General features: G+C 46.9%; 1 protein-coding gene across 1 annotated transcript in view; it reads left to right on the top strand.

Moving 5' to 3' along the window:
* The window catches only part of slc6a8 (solute carrier family 6 member 8), a 33,846-nt gene that overhangs the window by 3,899 nt on the left and 12,447 nt on the right, over window positions 1-17,500 (top strand). The window contains exons 2-3 of the mRNA XM_070838853.1: window positions 9,697-9,828; window positions 12,183-12,450. Of these exons, the coding sequence (XP_070694954.1) occupies window positions 9,697-9,828; window positions 12,183-12,450 (400 nt within the window). The remainder of the gene's footprint in view (window positions 1-9,696; window positions 9,829-12,182; window positions 12,451-17,500) is intronic.

The raw sequence follows: 17,500 nt of genomic DNA, 5'->3' as shown, positions 1-17,500 counted from the left end.
ACTGCTCCTCTTCATCACAGCTCGTCTTCATCACAGCTCCTCTTCATCACTGCTCCTCTTCATCACAGCTCGTCTTCATCACTGCTCCTCTTCGTCATGTCTCTCATCTCATCCTCTTTTTTCTCTGTTTCCTTAAAGTCGTTCCTTTAAACTCTCTTCAGCTCTTCCTGCTTGCCGTACTCGCTGCCCTGACTTCATGTTTGCAGGTCATGTGACTTAATTCTCCATCCTGATTGGATAAATGGTCGGTCAGCTGTCGCCATGGTTACCTGCGCTTTGTTTTGTGAGAGAGGTTTAGCAGCCAATCAGAGAGCAGGATCCAGATAACAATACGATCAATAAGGTCTTTGAGTCTTGTCGAGGTTCCAGGAGTCCTGTGGGGTTCCAGGAGTCCTGTGGGGTTCCAGGAGTCCTGGGGGGTTCCAGTGGTTCCAGAGGGTCCTGGAGAAGCTCCCTGGTTGCTGGGAGATGTGTGCTGTTTCACCACAGTATTGATCCGCCTGATCGATCCAATCGGAGGTGATCAGGTGTGTCCCCGTCAGACGGGCTCTCTCATTGGTCTCCATGGTAACAAAGCCTGGCTCGGGGTCAAAGGTCAGTGGTCCTGCTCAGACTTACAGTTGGGGTCTGAGGGGTGTGTGTGTGTGTGTGTGTGTGTGTGTGTGTGTGTGTGTGTGTGTGTGTGTGTGTGTGTGTGTGTGTGTGTGTGAGAGAGAGACGATTGGCTGCCAAGTGTGACATCATCATCCCTCTCACCACGTGGACGAGAGATTAACAGGAGTGGCCTGTAATCTTTTAATCCTGTTGACGGACCTCACTGCTCCTCCTCCTCCTCCTCCTCCTCCTCCTCCTCCTCCAGACCGTTACTGAGAGGAACAGGTGTGAATCGTCAGACGTAGATCTCTAATGTGTTCCTAGATCACACCCGATCTTTAAAAAGTGGGTCCTCAGAATAAAAGTCTGGGCGACACTCCTGTGGACCAATGAGACTTTAGAATAAAGTTTAGATCCAGTTTGAATTGTTCCCTGAATCAGACACATGAGGTTGATCACTTTTTATAGTGTTTATAGCTCAGTGAAGAGCAGGAATCCCAGTCTAGTTTAAAAAGATCCCAGTCTGGTTTAAATGATCCCAGTCTAGTTTTAAAAGATCCCACTCTAGTTTAAATGATCCCAGTCTGGCTTAAGTGATCCCAGTCTAGTTTAAAAAGATCCCAGTCTAGTGTAAATGATCCCAGTCTAGTTTAAATGATCCCAGTCTGGTTTAAATGATCCCAGTCTGGTTTAAAAAGATCCCAGTCTAGTTTTAAATGATCCCAGTCTGGTTTAAAAAGATCCCAGTCTGGTTTAAATGATGAAATGATCTGAGCAGAAAAGTCTGTTTGTCCAATGTGGACTCAGGTTGACTCCTTACAGTTCTCATTGGACCCAGTGGATCTGTTCATGGAGATCAGAACATAACTGATATTTAATTGATGGATGTTGTGATCTCAGGACTCTCCTGATGATAAACCACTCGGCTGATGATGATGATGATGATGATGATGATTATTATTATAATATTTAGATTTAATGGAAACCTGCAGATTCTCATTATTTCTGGGGGGTTATTAGACAGACCTCAACCTCAGAACTGATCGTAACAAATGAATGGATCCCGCTGGGTCTGAATGGATCATGAAGAGAATAGCAGCTCTGCTCCCCGTTCTCATCATCAGCGCAGTGACTAGTTAAATGTTTTTGCTGTGTCATCGTCTCCGTCCCGTCAGACTCTTCGTCATGACTCGGTGTCTTCGGTCACTAACATGGCAGGAAGCCTCGTGCTGCTCCGGCCGAGCGCTGGTTACTCTGCAGACACTCCCTCCGTGCTGAGCCTGCTCCAGCTGAGCCTGCTCCAGGTGAGCCTGCTCCAGCTGAGCCTGCTCCAGGTGAGCCTGCTCCAGCTGAGCCTGCTCCAGCTGAGCCTGCTCCAGGTGAGCCTGCTCCAGCTGAGCCTGCTCCAGCTGAGCCTGCTCCAGGTGAGCCTGCTCCAGCTGAGCCTGCTCCAGGTGAGCCTGCTCCAGGTGAGCAGTCCAAAGTTTTTCACTCAGGTTATATAAACCTTGATTTAGATCACATAATCATTTAATGCCTGATGATGATGATGATGATAAGAAGGCTTCGGCTGGAGTGCGTTGACCCCGGCGGCGAGGTGCCGAGTCATGTTCGGCACAGGTGACTCATTCTTTCTGTCCAGGTATGTGGGCCAGTCGACCTGCAGCCGGCTGCCAGGGGAGGCTAAACCTGGCTAAGCTAAGTTAGCTTTTGGCAGACAGAGAGCTGGACGACTTTAAAGGCTAACTTTTCAAACCGCGCCCTGCATGGACAAAGTTTGGTGTCTAAGTGTTGGAACTGGTCCACTAAAAGATCTTGTTTGATCCACTGACAGGCTCAGAGTGTTATTCTAAGTGTGTGACAGCATCATGGAAAGGATCCCTACAGAGAGAGACCTGGAAGATCCTTTTGGTTTAACCACAAACAGCACACACACCAGACTACATTCACTAAAACAGGGATTTAAGAGCTGCTGGTCTAATCAAAGAATCAAAATCTGAATTATTTCTTAACATAAATCAGATGCAGGTGTTAAAAGTAACTGTGGGGCCTTTCACTGCACGCTGTGCTGTGTGTGTCAGTGTGTACGTGACAAATAAATCTTTGAATCTTAATTAAAGCTGGTTGGATCCGGCACAATGGACGGTGCCCCGCTGGTCCCGGGTCAGCTGGCGGCAGACCAGGTGGAGGCGAGCCAAATATGTTACCTGCAGTCCAGGAGACGGAGTGAGTCACCGTGACCAGGTGGAGTCCTCTGGCATTTAAAGTCAGAATCTAGTGGTGTTTTCAGTGTAAATGGATTATGTGGTGTTTTCTAAAGAAGATCCTTTTCACCTTTTCCTTGTCTTGATAAACAGCTCGGTCCAGATACTGAACACAGGGACGTGGCTGTAAAACATCCAAACTCCAAATCCAGTCCAACGTTAATCAGTTTGACTTTATTTTGAGATCTGATTCGCTGTGATGACGTCAGTCTGATTTATTTTAAAGCATCAAGTAAAACTCACTTTCTGCTCCGACGGCCTCTTCTGGTTGGTTTAAATCTGTTCTTCTAATTTCACTCTTTCACTTTGATTAAAATCAGTTTGCATCGTTCAACCATTAATGATCTGTCTGGACCTGATCAATCAGCCAATACGTCTTTGATTTTAATAATCTTTTTATTATTTATGGGCAGTGTGAGAACATCAGGGTGATCACATGACTGTTTTACCCCCTGAGCCACTGCTGCCGCGGAGCTAACGGAGCTAACGGAGCTAACAGAGCTAACGGAGCTAACGGAGCTAACAGAGCTAACGGAGCTAACGGAGCTAACGGAGCTAACTGAGCTAATGGGGGTTAGCAGCTCAACCTCAAGGCTTAAGTCAGCCAGTCACCAGCACTATCAGATGTTGGACCGAGCATGCCGGTGCTGATGGGGCATTCGTCGATACTCTAATGCTGAAGCAGCGCTGTGAGGGCTATTAAAGTATCTCAGCCCTGCAGGCTTTGAGCTTTGAGCTAATCGCTAACAGCAGCATGCTAACATGCTCACAGTAACGATGCTAACATGTAGCTGTTTAGCATATAAAACATTTCATCGTGTGTTAGCACGTGTTAGCACGTGTTAGCATGTGTTAGCCTCAGTAAACGTGGCGTCCACCCGAGGCCTCTGCAGGCGTTTGGTCATAAACCAAAGAGTCGGACACTTTGACCTGATGGAGGCGCTACAGGGATCATCAGAGGATCAATGAAGTGATCGGTTCCTCCTGAATGCTCATGTAGAGTCTGTCCACAGAACGGATCAGTCACTGATGACTGGTCAGTGAAGTAACCCCCCACCAGAGATGGTGATGAGGAAGCTCGTGCTCTGTCATTAGCCCGTCAGCCTGTCAGTGCTTAGCCCACTGACTTACCCCGGATTAGCCAGCTTAGCTAGCTAACTGTAGCGCTGCAGCTTAGCGGGCTAACTGCAGCAGCGGCTCAGTTCCTGTTTCTGTCTCACTTTCATCTGTGAACGGACCATGTGACCGACATGTTAGCTGACACCACTCAGTGCAGGGTGACGTCTCACCTGTCTCACCTGTCTCACCTGCTCCCAGGTGTCCCCCCCCGTCTCACCTGGTGCTGGTGTGTTTGCCCGTCCTGTCCTGATTCTGTCACTTAAAGGATAAACTCTGATTTACTAGATTGGTAACAAGTGAAGCAGCTGCGATCAGTCGTTATCGTCATCAGTTCATTTCTACCGACCCCCCGATCGGTCATTTCTCTGTAGTCATGGTGGCGATACGAGCGCCGAGAAGAAGAGACACTCTGGTAGATTAGTGGTGGCAGACGTGAACCTGATTGGTAGTCAGACCGCCGAGCGTACGGCTGATCACTGGACCGTCACTGACGCTCTGCAGTGAAACATTCAAAGCACAGACTGAGCCTTTATGAAAGATTCAGTTTCATAATCAGATGATTGATGAAATATCTGGGTATGTTTGGATGTTGGCACGTCCATGAGGACGCTGTGTGTGCGTGTGTGTGTGTGTGTGTGTGTTTAATAAAGTTGTGTGTTTTGAATAAAGGATGGAGCCTCTGCTGTGTGTCAGTGTGGTGCTGACTGTGAGGAGGCCGTACTACTCTGTAATCCCATCAACACTGAGTTACTGACGAGCTAACAGCATTACACCACTTAGCTCTGACTGTGTGTGTGTGTGTGTGTGTGTGTGTGTGTTGGGGGGTTATTGAACCACCATCATGGCTGCCCCCTCCCCCCGTCTCTCTCTCTCTGTCTCTCTCTCTCTGTCTCTCTCTCTCTGTCTCTCTCTCTCTGTCTCTCTCTCTCTCCCTGTCTCTCTCTCTCTCTCTCTCTGCAGTTGTGACTCACCAGCAGCTCGTGTGTTACGCTAGGCTAACCAGAACACAGTGTGTGTGTGTGTGTGTGTGTGTGTGTGTGTGTCAGGGCAGCAGCGGGCTAACACTAACATGCGCTTTTATTGCATCGGTGACGGTGCCATCAGTCAGCCTGTGGGCGTGTTCCTGTGTCTCATAGATCATCAGCAGCTGTGTGTGTGTGTGTGTGTTACTTGTGCTGTGGGGACATTGTTGGGACTCACCTTCATTTTGGGGACACAACACAAATCCCCCACACGGAGGATGAGGAAGGTTAAAGTTTGGATGAAATTAGTGTCGCGTCCTCTGATTGGTCGGTATCAGTCTGTAAAGAAGCGTCCTCTGATTGGTCGGTATCAGTCTGTGTAAAGAAGCGTCCTCTGATTGGTCGGTATCAGTCTGTAAAGAAGCGTCCTCTGATTGGTCGGTATCAGTCTGTAAAGAAGCGTCCTCTGATTGGTCGGTATCAGTCTGTAAAGAAGCGTCCTCTGATTGGTCGGTATCAGTCTGTATAAAGAAGCGTCCTCTGATTGGTCGGTATCAGTCTGTAAAGAAGCGTCCTCTGATTGGTCGGTATCAGTCTGTATAAAGAAGCGTCCTCTGATTGGTCGGTATCAGTCTGTATAAAGAAGCGTCCTCTGATTGGTCGGTATCAGTCTATAAAGAAGCGTCCTCTGATTGGTCGGTATCAGTCTGTATAAAGAAGCGTCCTCTGATTGGTCGGTATCAGTCTGTAAAGAAGCGTCCTCTGATTGGTCGGTATCAGTCTATAAAGAAGCGTCCTCTGATTGGTCGGTATCAGTCTGTAAAGAAGCGTCCTCTGATTGGTCGGTATCAGTCTGTAAAGAAGCGTCCTCTGATTGGTCGGTATCAGTCTGTGGATCAAACCAGCTAAATCTGAGCAGGAACACCGATCAGCAGGAGAAACTCTCCTGGGGGGAGATGAAGCTGATTGGAGGACTGCAGCAGGAACCCTGAGAGAGCGTCAGAAGGTTGCAATGCATTGTGGTACATGTAGGCCGCTGTCAGCTCAGCAGCTTCAGTGGACGACAGGTGAAACGTGGTGAAAGCTCCCTTTACAGGTGAGCAGGTGTCATGGCCGTGGTGGTGGAGGCTCTCTGGCTCCTGTTGTATAAGAGCTCAGCGTGTCATGGCGGCCGCCGTTATGTAACGGTCACCCCTCCCCCCGACTCTCTGTCCCAGTATCATTCCAGTTTGATTCCATTCATACCAGCTGCTGGTGGCTCTGTAACCCAGTTACCCCCTGCTGGGGGGGGGGGGGGGGGTGTCCATCACACCAATTAAAATACCAACGAGAGAGAGAGAGAGGGGGGGGGGGGGGAAGCATTACTAATTGTTCATTCATGTCCGTCACGGTGGAGGAGAGGAAGACGAGTTCATTCATTTCTTCACTCATTCATAAAAGAGATTCTTTCCCATCAGAAGTGTTTGTGTCTGATTCATCATCAGAAAGCAGCTTTATTTAACCATTTATTAACAACACTGTTTCTACCCATGATCCTCTCTGTCCACTTCCTGCTGTCTGAGTGTCTGGTAGGTAGTAAAAGTGTTGGAACTGGTCCAGTAGATCACCTCAGCCAGCAGCCACCAAACGGGCTGATCTGAAGTAGCTCACACCCAAACTGACTAAGTCACACAAACACAAACAAAGAGAGCGATTAACACCAGCAGCTCTTAAATCCCTGTTTTAGTGAATGTAGTCTGGTGTGTGTGCTGTTTGTGGTTAAACCAAAAGGATCTTCCAGGTCTCTCTCTGTAGGGATCCTTTCCATGATGCTGTCACACACTTAGAATAACACTCTGAGCCTGTCAGTGGATCACACAAGCTCTTTTAGTGGACCTACTGTGATCAGGTGCAGTTGTCCCAAAGGATCACGTTGCAGCCATTGCAGCCCGTTTGGTGTCTGCTGGCTGAGGTGATCTACTGGACCAGTTCCAACACTTTTACTACCTACCAGTCACTCACACACCAGGATGAGGACAGAGAGTTTCCCCTGAACATGATACAGTCTTCAGTTCATTCTGACCTCCAAACATTTGAAGCGTCTTTCATCCTTTTGTTCTTTCGCTGAACAACGAGGAGCAGAGACGACGAAGAGGAGTGAGACTCTTCATTCATCCTGAGAGAGGACGGAGGGATGAAGAGTCACTTCCTCCTCGGTTACATAAACCTCTGAAATAAACATGAGACCCAAATTACGCTCTGACTTATTAAAGGACCATCCCGCTGTTTATTAACGCTTCACTTTATTGACGACAAGCGCTGCTGCTTTCATCATTGATCAGGTTATAGATTCACGATTCTTTCCCCTCAGAAAACACGTGTCATTAATCTATTGTGTTGAGCTGAGTGTGAGTCAGAGAAATGAGTTTTCAGTATTTTCATATCACACTCTGTGGTTACACACATTTATCAGATCAAATGTGATCTGGGGAGACGGGCGGATGTTTTCCATCACATATAATGACTCCATTATTGTTTTTAAAGCTGCCGTCACCTCATTAATGAGCCTCTAACTCTGTGAAATTAGTATTTGATTTCTCTGAATGCTTATAAATCTGTTAGTGCTTCTGTGTCTCATAGATATCTATGTGTGTAACACACTGACTAACACACACACACACTATAGACCTCCACTACACACTGACACACTGACTAACACACACACACACTATAGACCTCCACTACACACTGACACACTGACTAACTAACACACACACACTATAGACCTCCACTACACACTAACACACTGACTAACTAACACACACACACTATAGACCTCCACTACACACTGACACACTGACTAACACACACACACACTATAGACCTCCACTACACACTAACACACTGACTAACTAACACACACACACTATAGACCTCCACTACACACTAACACACTGACTAACTAACACACACACACTATAGACCTCCACTACACACTGACACACTGACTAACTAACACACACACACTATAGACCTCCACTACACACTGACACACTGACTAACTAACACACACACTATAGACCTCCACTACACACTAACACACTGACTAACTAACACACACACACTATAGACCTCCACTACACACTGACACACTGACTAACTAACACACACACTATAGACCTCCACTACACACTGACACACTGACTAACACACACACACACTATAGACCTCCACTACACACTAACACACTGACTAACTAACACACACACACTATAGACCTCCACTACACACTAACACACTGACTAACTAACACACACACACTATAGACCTCCACTACACACTAACACACTGACTAACTAACACACACACACTATAGACCTCCACTACACACTAACACACTGACTAACTAACACACACACACTATAGACCTCCACTACACACTAACACACTGACTAACTAACACACACACACTATAGACCTCCACTACACACTGACACACTGACTAACACACACACACACTATAGACCTCCACTACACACTAACACACTGACTAACTAACACACACACTATAGACCTCCACTACACACTGACACACTGACTAACTAACACACACACACTATAGACCTCCACTACACACTAACACACTGACTAACACACACACACACACACTATAGACCTCCACTACACACTGACACACTGACTAACACACACACACACTATAGACCTCCACTACACACTGACACACTGACTAACACACACACACACTATAGACCTCCACTACACACTGACACACTGACTAACTAACACACACACACTATAGACCTCCACTACACACTGACACACTGACTAACTAACACACACACACTATAGACCTCCACTACACACTAACACACTGACTAACTAACACACACACACTATAGACCTCCACTACACACTAACACACTGACTAACACACACACACACACTATAGACCTCCACTACACACTGACACACTGACTAACACACACACACACTATAGACCTCCACTACACACTGACACACTGACTAACACACACACACACACTATAGACCTCCACTACACACTAACACACTGACTAACTAACACACACACACACTATAGACCTCCACTACACACTAACACACTGACTAACTAACACACACACACTATAGACCTCCACTACACACTGACACACTGACTAACACACACACACACACTATAGACCTCCACTACACACTAACACACTGACTAACTAACACACACACACACACACTATAGACCTCCACTACACACTAACACACTGACTAACTAGCACACACACACTATAGACCTCCACTACACACTAACACACTGACTAACTAACACACACACACACACTATAGACCTCCACTACACACTAACACACTGACTAACTAACACACACACACACACACTATAGACCTCCACTACACACTGACACACTGACTAACTAACACACACACACACACACACTATAGACCTCCACTACACACTGACACACTGACTAACACACACACACACACTATAGACCTCCACTACACACTAACACACTGACTAACTAACACACACACACTATAGACCTCCACTACACACTGACACACTGACTAACACACTGACTGAGACAGTGGTCTGTGTAAAAACACTGTTTTTGTGAATGGAGTCTGGTGTGTGCTAATAGCTGTGTCTGGGTCTGTGAGTGCGGTCAGAGGGACTTTAAAAAGTGTGAACTGGTCCTTTAAAGCGTCTCTGTGTCCTCCTGCAGGCGTCTTCCTCATCCCCTACCTGCTGATCGTCTTCGTCGGAGGAATCCCCATCTTCTTCCTGGAGATCGCTCTGGGTCAGTTCATGAAGGCCGGCAGCATCAACGTGTGGAACATCGCTCCTCTCTTTAAAGGTGCAGTCCGCCACAAAGGTCCTGCTGTAAACCTCAGAGTTGTGAAGGTGTTGGTGGACGATGATGTTTTATTAGAAGAGTGTTTTCAGGATCGGGATCTAGACTTTATTCTCCGGCTGTTGCCGACCGGACACATTCCTACTGAAATAATGAGCGCTTGGATCGTCTGTGTCATCAGGACACTTCATCTTTGTGTCTCTGTAGCTCAGGTAGTGTGTGTCCACTCACATTTCATGTTCTCAGGGATTCAAATAACCGGCGTGGACCTCCTCGACATCCCCGCTTTAGATCACGTTGCCGAGGCAACAGGCATACAGTAAATCCATGCAGTAAGCAGTTTAGGTGAGTTTGAGTGGACACGTCAGTCTGCAAACACACACAGAGGTTTAGCCCTCCGTCCAGGTTTATCTGGAGGTGATAATCTGTGATCCTGCTGCTGTACGTGCCTGCAGACACGGCTGGAAAACTACCAGCAACACACACACACACACACACACACACACACACACACACACACACACACACACACACACACACACACACACACACACACACACACACACCCTGATAAATGCCGCCTCATTCCTTTATATCTCTGTTAGCTGTGATTGAGGTTATCAGGTGTGTGATCTTTACGGCGACCACATGACTCTTTATTAGCGGCTGTTTATCACACAGACCTTCTTCTGACCTTTAACTTCAGCTCCACCTGCTCAGGCACACAGAGGAGCAGCCAGCAGGCAGCATCCTTTCCTCTGCATCTTTACAGGTTAGAAGAGACTCAAAGAGAGAGTAGAAGACAGTGAGGGACCCTGAAAGCCCCCCAGCGCCTCAGACGGTCGTCGCTTTAGCTGTGACGGGACGCAGAGACTCTGATCTAGACAGACCGTCAGCAGCTGAATGAATATTTAACATCTTCACGGTCTCACACAGTTTGATAGATTTACTCGTCGGTGTTTGGAGCCTGAAGGCCGAGAAGAAGAAGCTCTCGGGTTCGGCTGGCCGAGGACGGCGGCCATTCAGGACAAACTTTATCGACCTTTACAGTGAGAAAGCACGTGTGCGGCTCAGGTCAGCGCGTTCAGGGCCGTCAGCGGAACATTTATAGTCGTGACCTCGCCGTGCTGCTCTGTGATAACAACCGATAGCTGATTAATAATAAGACGGAGTTCAGTGAGGTCCATCGATTTGAATACCGACGTAACAGCGACAGTTTGGAGCGATTGATCCCCGTTTTTCTCCCTGGGGGGTCCAGACGGTCTCAATCAGTCAATCGGCAAAACGTTCAGTAAGAACCGGTGGACATCACACGTCTGCTGTGAATAACTTTAATACATCCAGTGAATGTACTGACACTAAACAGAGCGCCTGAAGCCTGCGTAATGCTCCTTTAGTGTTTTTATATCATATCTGTCTGAGCTGAACGACCTGTGAGGAAACCAGAAAGATGCTGATCTGAACATCACACCCGAAGTTTCCAGTGACACGAGCGTCGCTCTCGTGGTCGAACCGGTTCGAGGAGTTCAGGGTCACAGGCTGAACTCTGAGCTCTGATTGGACGTCTTGACCCGGTGTGACTTCAGTCGTGACTTCAAAAGTCACGAGGAAACATAAATGTCACATGTTATAAAGACGCATCAACACCTGATGATCCACCAGAATATATGAAGGTTCAAGGTTCGAGTTTATGGCCTGAAGAAGTACATTCAGACGTAGTGAAGAGCCATGGCCCTGACCGCTGATCAATACTTCAGTCAATCAATAAGTAAATAACAGTCAGAAATCACTGCGTTATGGAAGCTGTTTTATAATTAGAATATTAATCATTTACACTTGATCCTAAAATGAGTTAAAACATGATCAGTTCAGTTAGAACCGGATTAAATCTCACAAAACCTGACTGGACTAAAAACAGGAAATGTGTTTAGGTCTTTAGGTAGAAATACGGCGCCGCAGGAAAAGGTGGAAACACCGCGGACGTACGGAGCAGGAGGCCAAAAAAGTTCCACTTCCTGTTGTAAAAGTACCCGGATCTTCCTCATCGTTGGACTCATAGAACATGGAGGACTCTCGGGCCCGTCGAACTTCCTGTTAGCTCAGTGCTAACTTCCTGTTAGCTCAGTGCTAACTTCCTGTTAGCTCAGTGCTAACTTGAGTGGAGATAAAGGCTGTTTCACAGTGTGTCTGTGGTCTCTAGATGTCACCTTGTTGCAGTTACATGATTTTTCCTCTGAGTCCGGCTTTCTTTATTACTGGTGATGTTCTTCTTCCTCTTCTCTTTGTTTTTTCTTCTTCATCTTCGTGTGTTCAGGTGTAACATGTCTCCTCCTCCTCCTCCTCCTCCTCCTCCTCAGGTCTGGGCTACGCCTCCATGGTGATCGTGTTCTTCTGTAACACCTACTACATCATGGTGTTGGCCTGGGGCTTCTACTACCTGATCAAGTCCTTTAACGCCACCCTTCCCTGGTCCACCTGCGACAACGAATGGAACACAGCCAACTGCCTCGAGATCTTCCGCCACCAGGACTGCAGCAACGGCAGCCTCGCCAACACCACCATCAGCGGCAACATGACCTGCGCCGACCTGGCGGACGCACGATCGCCCATCATCGAGTTCTGGGAGTAAGTTCTCCAACGGTTTGGGTCATTGGGTTCTGTTGATTCAAAATGAGAACCAGGGTTCTTATCTGTCCACATCCTGGTGTGTGAGTGACTGGTAGGTAGTAAAAGTGTTGGAACTGGTCCAGTAGATCACCTCAGCCAGCAGACACCAAACGGGCTGCAATGGCTGCAACGTGATCCTTTGGGACAACTGCACCTGATCACAGTAGGTCCACTAAAAGAGCTCGTTTGATCCACTGACAGGCTCAGAGTGTTATTCTAAGTGTGTGACAGCATCATGGAAAGGATCCCTACAGAGAGAGACCTGGAAGATCCTTTTGGTTTAACCACAAACAGCACACACACCAGACTACATTCACTAAAACAGGGACTTTAGAGCTGCTGCCTCCATCAGTCAGTTAGGTAGTTTTATTGTGTGTCTTTGGTGTTTTAAAAGGTTAGTTTGGATCCTAACATGAAGGTCTGGATAAACAAAAAGGTTCTCACGCTTTAACAAAAAGCTCTGTCATATAAAAAATGGGCCCAAGTAAATACAGAAGTTGTCTTAAGGTTTATCCTGAGAAATGTTCCTGTGGTTTTTCTGGTTTCAGGTGTGGTGAAGTTAAGTCAGGTCTCACACTAGAAGAACCAGCTTTACTGAGGTGTCTGTTTTTCCATATGAAGTGTTTGCCACGAACGTCTACTGAGTGGACGTTATCGTGACGAAGCAGCAGGGGATGATCATGTATTCTGCCGGGAAATAAAAGGGTCACGCTATCTGGGACGTCAGTTAGTCACAGCACACAAACAAAGGATCGACGTCACCAGGTCGGTTAGAGTGAGAAAAGAAAACAAACCTTAATCTGCACATGTCAGAATGACAGATGAAGATATAAAGTAGTCAAACCGTACAGTGTGCAGAGAGCTGCATCTTATCGGCATTCAGCAGATACATGATACTGATAATGATACAGAGCCAACACTAAACAATAACTAATAATGACCAGATGGGATTATTTTATCACTGCTGACTGGGTTTTATGAACTTGACTGATATTGTGAAACCATTACAGGCTGTAACGGCACTGTTTTGTCTCTTGATAAGACTTTTATTTACAGAAGAACTCTGAGTTTTTTATCTGTACACAAAACAAAACATTTTCCTTCCTCCACTAAAAGAGCTTGTTTGATCCACCGACAGGCTCAGAGTGTTATTCTAAGTGTGTGACAGCATCATGGAAAGGATCCCTACAGAGAGAGACCTGGAAGATCCTTTTGGTTTAACCACAAACAGCACACACACCAGACTACATTCACTAAAACAGGGATTTTAGAGAACAGGACACAGGAGCTGCTGCTCTGCTGCTGCCTCCATCAGGTAGTTTGTTGGTGTCATGATGTAACTTTGGTGTTTTAAAGGGTCAGTTTGGATCCAACAGAATATTTGTGTCACACAATAACACAAACAAGCTGACCGAGTGACGCTGCAGTAGACCAACAGCTGTTATGTTCTCTGAGGTAAAATTCTTGTTTTTGTCAATGTAGTCTGGTGGCTTTGAAGGGGGTGTTTCTGGTTAAACAGAAAGGATCTTACAGGTCTGTCTCTTCGTAGCCACCAAACTGCATTTATTATAAGCAGTAATTTTACCTCTTTCAGACACCACAGGTTTCTTGCGTTTGCTTCAGTGTGGGTGTGAAACTGTCTGGATAAGATGGGATGTGAGAGCTGCTGCTGCTGAAACGATCAAAAAGTCACGTCTTGTTGAAACCACCGATGTTGGGGAACTACGCTAACTAGCTAAGAATGAATGAGTAAAAACAAACTACACAGTCTGATGGTTCTCCCAGATGTTGCATCAGATTAAACCCTTGAATTTGACAACTGGTGTCTTTCCAGCGTCGGCTTTCAGTCGTGAGTCGGCTGCTGCCAAATGTTCACTCAGAGGACCGAAGCCTCCTCACTGTTTCCACACATACGTCTGAAACCATTTTTATCCTCTTTGGAAAAAGCAGCTGCAGCGTCACTCCAGTTCCCTTTATTGTCGTGTGCTGGAAGAGTTCAGACCCGATGGAGCTCCTCACACAGGAAGCAGCGACTCAGATGGATCAGTAGTAGTTAATAGTGAGTGTAGCTGCTGGAGGAGTGGAAGAGCGTTTACGTGAAGAAGAATGCAGTAAAAAGATCAGAAGAAGAAGAAGAAGAGGAGGTAACACTGGAGGACGTGAGCGCTGACCTTGGCGCTCGCTTCAGTCGCTGTTGTTGACAGATTATGCAGCTTAACCTCCTCCTGGTCTAAAGCTCTTGAGCCCACCTGAAATATGGAGGCGTGTTTTCAGCCCGCTGCGTCCGTCACACCGGCAAAACCCCAAAACATCAACACAGCTGCAGCGGAGCCCAAACACAGCCCCCCCACAGCCAGACGGCCCCCCCCCGGCTCCACGGGCCACGAAGAAACCAGGTGACCAACAGTCGCCAAACTAAAAGGTGTACAAAGCCCCGCCTCCTCACATGTGAGGTTGGCTGAGGTAAGCAGACGACGCTCACCTGTGGGGGGGGGCTCCCTGTAGAGCCACCACCTGGGGGGGCTCTGGACTGCTGTGGCCTCCACATGACTCATCTCTGACGTCACGAGGTCAGAGACGGCCCCCGGATCAGCACGCTGTGATTAACCAATCAGAGCGCCGGGGGGAGGGGCAGAGAGAGGCGGGCGGGGAAAATTAAACATTAGCTGTAACCACGGTTACAGACAAGTTTGATAGACAGAGAACAGTTAGTGTTCGGACCTCTTAAAGGAAACACTCGGTCAGTTCGTGGTTACCATGGTTACACTGGATAAGGCCACAGACTCTTATTGTGAAAGAGACGCCTTTAAATCTTTGATCCATTCAGTCCGAAAACATTTGGAAAGTCTGGAAGCAGTCCAGTTAGCAGTGGGCTAACAGGAAGTTAGCAGTGGGCTAACAGGAAGTTAGCCGGCTCGCCAGCCCTCCAGCCTCTATGGGCCCAACGGTGAGGACGATCAGGGTCCTTTTTATACCAGGAAGTGTTTGTTTTTGTCTTCCTGCTCCTCTGAGGACGACCACAGAGTTCACTGACACTTTTACCTCTTTTAACTTGAGGGCTAATGTCAGTCAGTCAGTGAGTCAGTCAGTCAGTCAGTCAGTCAGTCAGTCAGTGAGTCAGTCAGTCAGTCAGTGAGTCAGTCAGTCAGTCAGTCAGTGCTCCTGTAGTCATGGTGTGTTGTTGAACTTTAAGGTGAATCCAAAGAAGAAGTTTGAGTGTTTGAGCTGCAGTTCCTCCAGTGACCACTAGTTTCACTTTTGTTTCTACTGTTTCTACTGTTTCCACTGTGTTTGGTGGTGTGTTTCTACTGTTTCTACTGTGTTTGGTGGTGTGTTTCTACTGTTTCTACTGTGTTTGGTGGTGTGTTTCTACTGTTTCTACTGTGTTTGGTGGTGTGTTTCTACTGTTTCTACTGTGTTTGGTGGTGTGTTTCTACTGTGTTTGGTGGTGTGTTTCTACTGTTTCTACTGTTTCTACTGTGTTTGGTGGTGTGTTTCTACTGTTTCTACTGTGTTTGGTGGTGTGTTTCTACTGTTTCTACTGTGTTTGGTGGTGTGTTTCTACTGTGTTTGGTGGTGTGTTTCTACTGTTTCTACTGTGTTTCTACTGTGTTTGGTGGTGTGTTTCTACTGTTTCTACTGTGTTTGGTGGTGTGTTTCTACTGTTTCTACTGTGTTTGGTGGTGTGTTTCCACTGTTTCTACTGTGTTTGGTGGTGTGTTTCTACTGTTTCTACTGTGTTTGGTGGTGTGTTTCTACTGTTTCTACTGTGTTTGGTGGTGTGTTTCTACTGTTTCTACTGTGTTTCTACTGTTTGGTGTTATTGACCTGCAGCAGTGATGTCAGTGAGCAGGACCTGCCTGCAGCGGTTGTCATGGCAGGTTATTAACACAGCGAGCAGCTACAGAGGTGGAAACGTTCGTTAGGTGACAGAGTTCATTAGTGTTGAATGTGGAGTCTGATCAGCAGCTCTCTGTCTCTGAGGGGAGAAGGAGAAGGAGAAGGAGAAGGAGAAGGAGAAGGAGAAGGAGAAGGAATACAGTGACTGGATGTTTTCTACTGATAGAACAGTAATCAGTAGCCTGATTCAGGCCCTAATATTCAGACGGTGTTCAGAGGGAGGGAGAGCGCTGAAGGTCACTGTGATAAGATGCTGCAGGGATACTTCAATGATACTTAATGATACTTCAAGGTATTTCTGAGGATGGACCAGGAACATTATGGGGGGAAGAATGTTGAACATGATGGTAGAAAATGTCCCAGAAGAGAAGGTCAGGGGAGGATCACCCAGAGCGAGATAAGGAAACGCTCCACTGAGGGTTGGAGACAGGATGAGTCTTTTACTGGATGTGAGTCCGTGTGTTTCTCCGTCTGCTTTTATAAGCAAATCTTATTATGTTCGGACAGCATCATGGAAAGGATCCCTACAGAGAGAGACCTAGAAGATCCTTTTGGTTTAACCACAAACAGCACACACACCAGACTACATTCACTAAAACAGGGAATTTAGAGAACAGGACACAGCAAACAGTTACACCAACACACTGTTGGATTCAAGCTAAACCTTCAAAACACCAAAGTCACATAATAACACAGACACACTGACTGATGGAGGCAGCAGCAGAGCAGCAGCTCCTGTGTCCTGTTCTCTAAAATCCCTGTTTTAGTGAATGTAGTCTGGTGTGTGTGCTGTTTGTGGTTAAACCAAAAGGATCTTCCAGGTCTCTCTCTGTAGGGATCCTTTCCATGATGCTGTCACACACTTAGAATAACACTCTGAGCCTGTCAGTGGATCAAACAAGCTCTTTTAGTGGACCTACTGTGATCAGGTGCAGTTGTCCCAAAGGATCACGTTGCAGCCATTGCAGCCCGTTTGGTGGCTGCTGGCTGAGGTGATCTACTGGTGATCTACTGGACCAGTTCCAACACTTTTACTACCTACCAGTCACTCACACACCAGGATGTGGACAGAGAGGATCATGGGTAGAAACAGTGCTATTATCCCTCA

Source organism: Pempheris klunzingeri, chromosome 11 (assembly GCF_042242105.1).
Source record: "Pempheris klunzingeri isolate RE-2024b chromosome 11, fPemKlu1.hap1, whole genome shotgun sequence".
NCBI lineage: Eukaryota > Metazoa > Chordata > Actinopteri > Acropomatiformes > Pempheridae > Pempheris > Pempheris klunzingeri.
Note: the sequence above shows the minus strand (reverse complement) of the source record. Positions and strands in the feature narration are given on the sequence as shown.